This window comes from Cygnus olor, chromosome 1 (genome assembly GCF_009769625.2).
Source record: "Cygnus olor isolate bCygOlo1 chromosome 1, bCygOlo1.pri.v2, whole genome shotgun sequence".
NCBI lineage: Eukaryota > Metazoa > Chordata > Aves > Anseriformes > Anatidae > Cygnus > Cygnus olor.
In genome coordinates this window covers 43,868,421-43,879,928 of record NC_049169.1, presented here as the reverse complement: position 1 = coordinate 43,879,928, position 11,508 = coordinate 43,868,421, and the positions used below count along the sequence as shown (strand labels likewise).

At 39.8% G+C, this 11,508-nt stretch overlaps 1 protein-coding gene across 1 annotated transcript in view; it reads left to right on the top strand.

Moving 5' to 3' along the window:
* UBN2 (ubinuclein 2) overlaps window positions 1-11,476 on the top strand; it is a 56,417-nt gene extending 44,941 nt beyond the window's left edge. The window contains exons 15-17 of the mRNA XM_040554949.1: window positions 4-250; window positions 1,033-1,122; window positions 2,251-11,476. Coding sequence (XP_040410883.1) covers window positions 4-250; window positions 1,033-1,122; window positions 2,251-2,300 — 387 coding nt within the window. The 3' untranslated portion in view covers window positions 2,301-11,476. The remainder of the gene's footprint in view (window positions 1-3; window positions 251-1,032; window positions 1,123-2,250) is intronic.
* Window positions 11,477-11,508: the final 32 nt, after the last annotated feature.

Below are 11,508 nucleotides of genomic sequence, written 5' to 3'. Positions count from 1 at the left end.
CAGTCAACAGCAGGAGCATCATTACTGGCTAACGCCTCACCTCTGACGCTCATGGCATCTCCCCTGTCCGTAACCAGTCAGAATGTGACGTCTGCACCATTAACTCCTTTCGGGATGCTGGGTGGCCTTGTTCCTGTGACCGTGCCCTTCCAGTTTCCCTTGGAGCTGCTTGGCTTTGGGACGGACACAGCTGGAGTGACAACCACCTCGGGATCTACCTCAGCGGCTTTCCACCACAGCCTAACTCAGAGTGAGTGGAATTCCTTATCACACTATGCTGTAGGGAAACATGCTTGCTGAATGTGGAAATCAAGAAGCGAAAAGCCATTCGGTTCTGAGATACTTAGATTTGGTTCATGAAAATCCCTACAGAAGAGTAAATGTGACTTCTCTGTTAAAACTTTGTTTCTGTAATTATCCAGATGTTATGAATCACCTTTGATAGACGATTAACTTCACTATTAAATTCATAATATATAGCTGCTTTTGAACATGCATTTTTGGGTTAACTTGTTCCTGTATCTTCAGAAATAAATGTATCTTAAGATTCTCTCAATTTCACAATTCAGATACGAGACTTAATACTGTGATTCATCAAAATATCCTTAGCTCAGTAATGGCTTAGACACTGATACCAAACCATTTTCTTACAGGAAGGCATCAATCTAGGTGGGGTTTATTATTTGCAATTGCTTAAAAGAAATTCTTTAAACTTTTAATCTGTAGCAATTTTGGCCTTTTTGCCAAATGAAATAGTATGAAGAGTTGCATCCCAATAGTGACACATGATCCTGGGTCTGACTTTTGATTAACCATATCTGAACAGGTCTGTTTTTATTGACTTGTTTACCAGCCATCAGAATCCTATCAGGTATTATTTTTTGTTGTTGGTGGAATGTCTTCAGAAATCTGTGCCAAATTATCGTGTTACGATAGCTGTAATTTTAAAAACAAAAGCTTCCTATTTCACTAAGGCTGATATGGTCTGTAAGATTTTTCATCTTTGTCTGTCTCCTTCTTTTTTACCCCCAGACTTACTGAAGGGTTTACAGCCAGGTGCTCAGCACGCAGCAACGCTGTCTCACTCACCTCTGCCTGCTCACTTGCAGCAAGCTTACACAGGTAAAGATATATTTCTCTTACTACTTAACAGATTTATGCCCTAGACTGAAACAAAACATACACCAAAATCAAAATTGGTTTAGAGAAGACACAAAACAGGAACAAGCCCTGGTAGCAGCAGATGGTGCACATTCTATTACAGCAGTATTTTTGGAACCCAAACACAAGTAGAAAAACAATGTTCAATACCAGAAACAAAAAAGCTCAAAGATCTCAATAATACTTTATTATAGCAGTTTGAGAAATGTAAGCATTCAAATTCAGCCAATGGAAGAAAGGACTACTACATACTAGATATTAACATGATTATTTGCAGACTGTATAGTCTATACTGGGAGGAAAAAGGGTTGTTTTTTCCACTACATTTTAATATCTTCCAGCTAGAAGCCTCTTCATGATTCTTGCAGTTGGGTATGCATGTGTGAATAAATGTGATAGTTTCCTAGTGGAAGACCAATCTTCCCTGGGAATCTTATGCTTTAAGTTACATATTTTTGATTGAAAGGAGTAACTTGAAGTATAAAATCTTTTTCTGTTTGTAAGGCCTTAGAGCTGAAAAGCTATCATAAAATTATAGAAGGTGGCGGAGTGTGCTCCTTTATTTGCCAGTTGTAAGGATTTTTTAGCTAGAAAAGGGAACACGAAAGGTGGCAGTGGCACGGTGGGTTCTTTATACTGATTTTGCAGTACTTAGCTCCAGAACCAGGGCAGTGTTGTAAGAGGCTGTAAAAACAAACCAATCGCTTATGTGGTATCAACCTTGGGTTTTTTTTTGTCACAGTGAGTGCCATGGTTTGACTTAAAAGTCTTACAGAGTAAAGACTTCTAAAGAAAAGCTTGATTTTTGTTGCTTTGTTTTTGCAGTATCACAGGCTGCAACTTAAAATACCACATCTCTAAAGATCTTGGTGTAAAGCTTGATGTCTCTGGTTTCATCAGTCCTATTTAAAAGAAAACAAAACCAGAAAATTATTGAAAATATATAAAGTTCAACATGCTATAAAGACAATGCATTTTCTGCTGATTCTAAAGATGAATGTTCCAAATATGTTTTTTATTTTGTAAGTTGTAAAATAAGTTTGTTCATGCTTTTATTCTTCCTCTTCTTTTCCTGTTTCTAAATTGCAGATGGAGGCCAAAGTAAAGGGGACACTAAGTTACAGCGGAAAAACCAGTGACTTCTAGACAAGCAAGGGAGCTGAAGCAGTTCTGGTTGGCTGACAGAATCTGCCCAGTTGGGAAAGTGCTTATTGTCACAGGGCTGCTGTTTCTGTCGATGTTTACATATTCTGATCCCAAGCACTGTGGTGAGAGGAAGAAGAAAAAGAAAACAATACTTGATCAAAGAGAGAAGGAAAAGGGGGACTGGTGCTCCTGGTCATGCAGACTGGTCATAGTTTGATCTTGCCTAAAGAAACAAACGTTTTTTTCATCTGTTCTGATTGGCTTTTAAAAGAAATTGATTGTCAAACCCACAGCAGCACAAACATTTTTTTTCTGGGTAATGTCCAATAAAGAGTTGAAAGCATGAGAGGAGCTAGAATAGGTCTCTCCATCCATTGGGTGAGGTGGAATCATCTACTTCACGAGTTCCTGAAGTGCCCCATGTAAGATTATATGTAGGTCCTGAGTGTACCGCGTGGTTGTGGACCAAAGGTTATACAGATTAGAAGTGGTGCTGGGATACTTTGTGTTGTATTTAAAACCTTACAGAAATGCAGTTTGTGATGTGGGCATTTTTTCAGCTTTACAAGGCTATTTGGCTATAGAGAGCCTATGGATGTATGCAGTCTCAGTTCCAGAGAGCTGTCTTCAAAAACAGATCTCCTGGTACATGAGATGTGAGAGACAGGCTACTGGGAAACCCTTTGCTCCTTGTTTATTTTTTTCTTCTTTGTTTTAACATGACTCTTACATAGGGAGGAAGGGTGTGTGGAAATTTTTCATCGTATGTAAAAAGGAAACCAACATTTTATTGGTCACACTAGCATTTCTTTCCCACATCCTTTTTTTTAAAGGCATGCTAGGACTCTTTCAGTCCCTCCATTTGTTAAACTTTCCTTTCCCTTGTGCTTATCTGCTACTGAAATTTAGTAATGTTCTATCACATCTTTCATAAAATACAGTTAGTTCTTTACCCATTCTAGATCTTCCTCATCTGTCACGTAACTCTTCCCAAAAGCCATGCATTATCCTGATTTGCTAGTAAAAGAGAGCTGAATGTGACTTACTCCAGAGCCAGGTTAATACTGCTTCAGGCATTAGCCAAAGAGGAGTCGTTCAAAAGCGACCAGAGGTGCCTTCTCTTCTGGGGCTGAATGGATCGTCTTCAGCATTTCCAGCCCCTGCTGGCCTGGAGAGTTTCCAACCTGAACTGTTCCTTACATGGTAGCACAAAACTGCAAAGCTGGCTATTTTTTTATAGCAATACATGGACTGGTTCATTTGTAAGGTTAGGAAGTATCCAGCACATGTTGCACTTTTGACATTAGGACAGAACTTTGCTGTTGAGTCCCTTGTGCTGTTAGATAAAAGATGAGAATGACAGAAACTGAAATAAATCCTAGGGGAAAGACGCAACTAAAATGATATGATGCCCTTCTCCTTCAACCCTGAAACATTCCTGATCAGAGATGCTGAAATTCCTACTAGCTAGTCTTTCCAGTAGTTTGAGGTGAGTTTGAACCAGTGACTACTGGTCATCTCATCTTCCAGAGATACCTTGACCATGGATAATGAATCTTCAGTGTTTTTGCTAGATTAACTTATAGCTTTCAGGTTACTTTTACATGTGACTTATTTTTCTTAGACCAGAGAACAATTTCTTTTCTATTTAGAGCTCATTTTAATTTTATATAAATATATATATATATATACATGAATCTAAAATAATATATATTGTGTATTTAGTATAAAGATGTTGGGTTGAGCTCAGCAATAAATGTTTTTGCACAACACTTCTGTGAAAGACACATTGAATTAAAATAAGATTCATTAGTTCATGAATTTCACTCCATAGCATCAGTTAACTAGATGCCTTTTAGCTAATGCTAATGTTTTGTATGTGGCATGTTGATTAGATAAGCTTGCATCTTAGTCAAGGTTATTTAGAGTTGAAACATACAGCTACATAGACTCTTGCATTCCTACTAACGTGCAAATTCTATTGAACATTAAGTACCACAACCTATTTAGAGTGCAAGCTTTATCTGATTTTTCTTTTTCTCCAGGAAGGGTTGAAGGAAGAAAACTTTTTTTTGAGGCCTAAGAGAACGTTGATTTATTTTCTTCTGAATTGTCAAACCTGATACTTTTAAACAACCTGTGTAGCTAAGGGAGTTGCAGCAGTGAGCCATCAAGCAGCAATATATTAAAAACAAAACACACAAAATAACCCACCAAAAAAACAAAATGTCCTAAGAGTTCTACCTCTTCTGTGTTTTCTTCATCAAAGCATCTCATCCAAATTTACATCTCTTGTCTTCGTAGTTGCTAAATGAAAGTTCAGTTGGGAGACTTGTGGCCCTTTATAATAACAGCACAAACTTCCTTTCAATATCCCTCCCTCTCTTTCTGTAGGTACGACTCACCTTCAGTTAAGGGATATCCTCTCCAAACCTTGAGGATAGGAAGTAGTCCTGTCTGTATGGCCTGTTGAGCTTCTCAGTTTTTGGAAATGGGTAAACTAATACTGATGGTGAGAATAAAGATGACCATACAGTCTTTGTGCCAGTTCAGACAGTCCCCCAGCGGATAACTCGCCTTCAGTCATTGTACTGCTGAGCTGCTTTGGAATCAGCAACATAGTGATGAAGGGGTCGGTGTTGCCTTTTCCCTATTCTTCTGTGTTAAACCTAGCAAGGCCAAATTAAAGGGAATAATAGGGTGGCTCCCAGAGACATTTTTGGTTAGCACAAACAGGGTGGGGAAGTGAAAATTTTCTGCAATGTCCAAATGCAAAACTAGGTTAATGTTTTACTATTTTCTGCACAGCAGCTCTCCTAAAAACATTTCCCCCAGTTTTTTACTACTTTTTAAGGGCCTCTGGTAATAAATAAACTGTAGTTGTACATACTAAGTAACCCTCAGTATTCACAAGCAATAAGAAAGCCAAGTAGAGCTGTCTTTTCCAGGCAGCAGGGCTGAACTCGGTTTGGGGTCTGTATATGAGCTAGCTTGTCAAGCTCACTGAAAGCCCCAAACGAATGCAAGCAATAATTTCACACACAGGTCTTAGATGTTAAAACCCTCTGAGTAATATTTTCAGCTACGTGATCCAAAGTCCCCAAAGTCATGGTAGCTATTGTAAATCCTTCTGAGACACTTGCAAAGTAAGAAAGAAGGCGGCAGGCTACATGAAAAACAGGCTGCAAAATTTCTGATACCTTGGACTGTAACTGCAGTGTTCTCCTACTCCAAGATGGCCTAAATCACTTTGTCCAGCCTTCTCTGATGATTCAAGATACATGACTAATACTGAGTGAGTCACAAGTGTGGATGCTGTGGGTTTCACATCTGTTTTCTGCTAATCAGAAGTAACTTTTAATTACTTGGGTTCTACTTCTTGTTTGAATCCAATCAAAGTTGTCTGATGCACAGAATTGGGGGGTGGGACAGGTGCCAAGAGCCTGTTTCCTTCCTCAGTCCCATCACCTGACCCTTCCTCCACACTCCTTCTCCACTTGGTGCAAGACCCTTGAGGACATGAAAACAGAAATCCTGCAACTCTCCCAAGCTGCCATCAGTTGTGTGAACCATTAACCCTCTGGGAGTCATCTTGGACTCCGACTAACTTTATCACATTTGCTGCTACATTCATAAAATGAACTTTTAGCTGTATTTATTAGCAAATTTTAATCTAGTTTACAGTTTGTTTGGTTTTCTTTTGAGTAGTTTTTGCCCACAGATGGATTAGAAGTATTGGGGTGTTTGGGTTGTTTTTTTTTTTTTTTGAGTGAATTGCTAAAGGCACAGTGGTCCCTCTGCTGTTTTTGTTTTGGATTTTTTTTTTTTGCAGATGGAATTGCAGGAAAACCTGCAGTCAGGCTAAGCTGCGGAAGGCTTCTTCCCACACCTACCTTTAATCTTTTGCTGAATTAGGGGGAAATCACTAAAGGGACACTTGCTTTTTGTTTGTTTCATAAAATGATCCAGAAAGTGAAAGCAGTAGGTAAATGACTGATTAATTAACACTTTATGCAATTTTAATTTTATAGAAATTAAAAAGTTGGTAGCTTTTTGATTGGTCCTAGCTCTGGTGAAATGGCTGTTACCCTCCATGACTTACTTGATTCAGGCCTTTGTCGTTTGTTTAAGTGCCTTTTTTTATTTTATTTCCCTACCCTCTTAAACTGTTCTCAGAGATCCTGAAGTGCTGGAAGGCATTTTGGAGGAAAATCTTAAGCTTGCCAAGATAGATGGCTTTATGCTGTTATACTATTTTTCCCTTTTGTAAAAAAAAAAAGAAAAAAAAAGTGTGTAATGTATGTGACTTCGTAGCTGCTGTACCATGGCGTTGGTTCTGTATGCTTGTGCTTTCTTTCTCTCACGCTCACACACGTGTGCGCACACGTACATACACAGCAATATTCCAGAGAATCCCATAACCGTGTTCATCCTCCTATGTTCTGCTGGCGCTGTTAAACATTTACATACAAAAGGGGAACTTTTGGGCAAAGATGGCAGTACAATAAAAGCGTGCGTGTGTGAATGTGTAAATGTGTGTGAGAGAAAGGAAGTGGCTAATGAGATTGAAACTTGTTATATTTTTCTCTGGAGGTTTTAAATTTGGGTCTTAATTCACAAGTACAGCTGACAACTTTAAATACCGGACCGCTTCACACTATTACTGAACTTGAGGCAAAGATGTGTGGCTAACGTAACTGAAAGAAGTGGGGAAAGAAGAAGGTTAAAATAGCTTGTAACAATTTTGAGTTGAGATGAACTGCAAGGAATCTTGTGTATGGCTAGCCATGTCTGCTTGGCACTGGTTATTGCAAGGATTCTTACATTTACCAAAGTTGTCACTTCCTACCAGGCATCACGTGTGAGAAGGAACTTGGCATAAACTGCAAGAATGCAGCTACTCTTTGAAGTTAAACCTGACTATACTTCACAAGCTGCCTAAATCATTCACCTTTGAGTACTTTTCTCGCTGTACTTTTTCTTGCTGAGATTTCATTAATGGTTTGTTCTCTTAAAATAATGAACAGTAAGTTCGTGTATTGTTGGCTGCAAGTGAACACTCAAATAGTGTCTGTGCTTGTTTGCTTGTTCTCTGACAGAATCAGTGATCTGTAATAGATCTTCTAATGATTTTAACTATTCTGTGCTGAGGATACATCTAACTTACTATTATTATAAACACGCATACCTGAAATTAGCAATTCATTTCTAAACTTAAGGTAACTTATGTAAGCATCACCAGACTGTGCTAGTTCTGTGATGTTTCCACTGGGGAAGATCTAATTTTGAGGTGCAATCTGAAAAGGAAGTGTTTACCTTCTCTTTTCAGAAACCAGAGTAGGAATGGCTAGAAGAGTCCTTCATACGTCAGTGGAGAGCCCATCTAGATAACCAACAGTAAGATACCAAATGCAACATGTTCCTGTGGCAGAAAATAGCCTAACTGCTATTCCAGTTATCACATTCAAATGAACCTGTTGAAATGAGGCCATAGGTAGATTTCTTTTACTGATCTAACAGTGCTGGGGATAGTACTATTGCTGGTAGCTTGGTCAGTTGGAGTGAGAGTGCGTCCTAATCTGCCTTAGGTGAGTGTGAGAGAGTTACTTCTGTAGTTAGCCACATCCACCCGTGGCAGTGACTTGCGGTGACTGGGCTCCTCTGTTGCTGTTCAGTCCCTCTCAGGCACGTGTGCTCTTTATTCTATGCTGATCTGAAAGTTTGGAAATCTACAGCTGGCACTGCTGGTTGACTGTTGTGGTGTTTTTAACACCTGTGGCTGTTCTAAAAATCACTGTCAGTCTGATGCTGCTTAAAAAATCACTGCCAAAATAAGCAGCAGAAGTAGCCTGGCTTAGCCACTGGAAATATAACCAAACGTTGTTGGGGGACACTCTGGTTGTGGAAACGTCTGGTGCGGTTCCACCATCCTTTTTCTGTGACCCAATGATTCCTTGCTGCTGTAATAGCCTTTTGGGGCCACAGGATGCCCCGCTGCTGCTATGTGTTATGCTGAGAGATCAGCATGGCCTGGAACTGGGGATGCACAAAGATTCCCTGTGGCCATTTTTGCACACTCCCCGTAAGTGATACTGTGCTGATCTTGTCAGTAGTGGAGGATATAGGTCTGTTATTTTGTAGACATTTTTTGACAGCTATAATTCTACAGAGCAACTCTGGAAAAAAAAAAAAAAAAGCTTCGTTTTGTATCTAGAAGTGAATTTCAGCCTCTTCCCTTGCCATGTCTCCTGTTTATTTAATAACCATTAACTAAGAAGTTTTTCTTTATGCTGAAGTAATCCAAAACAAGCAGTGCACATTGTCTTCTATCATGCTCATTACTAAAGGTTTTTTTTGGCCCAGCAGCATGTGCAGATGTATTTTTTGAACAGATTCAGTTAACGTTTGTTACTGTCTGGTACCAAGAGAAAAAGGCAAGAGAATCAAACCAAACCAGTCGGGAGATACCACTGCTGCAGGCCAAACCAAGTAGCTGCTGAGGCAGCCAGAGCTGCTTTGAGACTTCTCAGATTTCACCAGTAGAGTGGGAGGTGGGGGAAGAAACTTTCTTGTGTTCTCAGCTTTCTCCAGATAAGGCCTTAGTTTGATTAGTAGTCAATAATATCAACTATGCAGATAAGTATTCTTTACATGTCTCAGTGTTACATGCATTCCTTCCCCCAGCTACCCTGTTAATACATGTTGAAATTTTACCCAAAGAAAATGGAATATTTTTTGAATGTCTGTACTGCAGAACTCTTTTTGCTACAGTGAAGAAAGAAGTTTGTATTTCAAAAAAGAAACCCTTTTGCTGGTGCAACACCTAGTGTCAAGTGTCATGAAGTTGCTTCAAGAGGGAAGCTAAAATCACTTGTGACAAGTCTTAGTCTGAGAGCTTTCAGAATATTCAGCTCTCAAAATGGGTTTAAAGAAGCCGCAGCAATGTTGTTTTTTTAATGTACTGATTGGATTTGGGGAGAAGCTAATGAGATCTCGTGTTTCCTTCCAATATCAGAAGTAAAGTAAATCATTTCCTGACTTAAATGAAGTTGCTTCTAAACAAGAGGAGGTATCAGCTACCCAGTAGCTGGATCTTCAAATAAAAGCTAATTTGTGATTCCCCAGGTATTTCTCACTGATCCTGTAGTCTTGTATGTAACTACAAATAACAATTTAGCTCAGAGGTGAGAACTGTAGTGTGTGTTTTATTGCCAGTAATTCCATCATGTAGCAATTAGTACCATGTTCTTGCATAGTTCTCAAGGTCCCTGTTGGAAATAGATGGAGAAATATTTTTGGACTACTGTTTAAAAAAAAAAAATACAAAAATCATTAATGCTATTTTCCCCAAAAAGTCTACTGAGCAGCGTTCGTTATATTTTAGCCGTTAAACTAGTACCCTGTTCTGTGATTTGTCTCTTGTAGTCTTCTTTTTACTGAGGGTTAGAAGCATTTCGTGAGTAATCCTTAAAATGTTGGTATTTTCTAGCTTAAAGTCAGGTGCTTACAATAAAAGGGCATCTGTGATTATAACTTCTGATGATACAAAAGCACTATGTTACGAATATTTCATTGAAAATACAGGTGTGGGTTGCAAGTCCCTTCAGTTCTGCCTGGTAACGAGGCTTAATCAAGAGCAGAGCTTCCACATCAATTCCTGCCCACCCCGCCAAGGGCAGTGGGGGTCCTCCCACAGACAGGTTTGGCCTCTGTATCCTTTGTTGTCACATGTGGCGTATATATTTTTAGCAACTTTGGATATAGCCAGCTTAACCCTACCTGACTTGCTGATCCCCAGGAGAATGAAGGAGGCTATGTAAAGTGAACAGCTGAGAAACCGGTGGGCCGAGCATTCTCCTGCCCTGCTCTGTGTAGCTCAGAGCAGTCAGTCAGTCAGTTGCCTGAGCATTTTGTTACAAGCAAAACTAAAACCTTTGTAGTCCTCTACTTCAAGCAAAGGAACGCACAGCTACTAAGAGATGGCAAACCTCTTGAGTTAGTGACTCCTGTGATGCTCTACTCAGTCCCACGTGAATTTGTATCAGGTCACCTTCCTCCTTTTATTACTTCCGTATTTCAGATCATAGGGCTTAGTGACAGAGAGGATCCTAACAGCCACGTGCTTACCTGGTTGAGCTCTCCAGAGAAACTCCCCTGCGAAATGCTCCCCTCTTGTGACAGCAAGCCTGAACAACCAAATGCAGCTACATTTGGGTGGTTAGCACCACTTTCATTTGGATTTTAGGGAGGCGTGTTCCACTAACTTCAAGGGATACTGTGTTTTAAATGTGTGATTTCCTTCCTCTCTCCTTATAAAACTGGACCTGAACACAAATTTTGAGTTGTTGCTTTTTTTTTTTTGGTAATAATCTCAGGACCTGAAAGATTGTAGCATTTAGTGTGTCTTAAAAATGATGTACTGTACCAGCCATGGATTTTGTAAATACACCTGTCTCCCTTTTTTGTATTTTAATTTTTTAAAGTGTGTAAGGCTCTTTGCCAGAGGAACTGGTGCCTGCTTAATTTCCATCCTGAACTGAAGCAGGAAAAGGAAGAAGCTGCTGCCACAAAAGCCTGCATCAGTTCCAAATGTGTATACTGTTCTGGTCAGTTTAATGGCTGTTAGTCCTTAGTATTATTTTTTTATTTTTAATTGGGAAGCTGGTTTGTTCCCCTGCACATTCCCAGTTGTGGCTAGCAGAGCCCTATCAGGGAGACTATAAATCTCGTGTGTGACTACTTGACGTTTTCACTCCTTCCAGATACTCAGGTTCGCATTCCCTGAGAAGTCTGATGTTTTCAGAAGTCAGGACGACTGGCCCTCCGCAAGAAGAGCTGGAGCGCTTTTTGCTTTATCAGTGCTTTGTTCCAAACAGTAACGGGGCTTGTGTCCTATGAACCTTGCAGATGCCACCAGCTTCACCACCTGTTCCTGGAGGGACTTTCCCTCTTTTTCTTCTGCTTTCCTGAAAGGAGTGCAAAGATTTTTTTGGCAGCAGTTTTGCTCTGGGATCCACATTTAGGCAGCAGCCCCCTGTTCTGCAGTAGGAGCCTTACGCAACTGGGTGTAGCTGTTCCCTGTCCGTAATGGCGACAGGCATTTTTCATGTGTACTTTTTTTTATGTCATGTGTCTGTGCTGTATTAAATAAAGAGGAATGTACATATTAGCTCTGTCTGTGTTATTTCTCACAAAATAAAG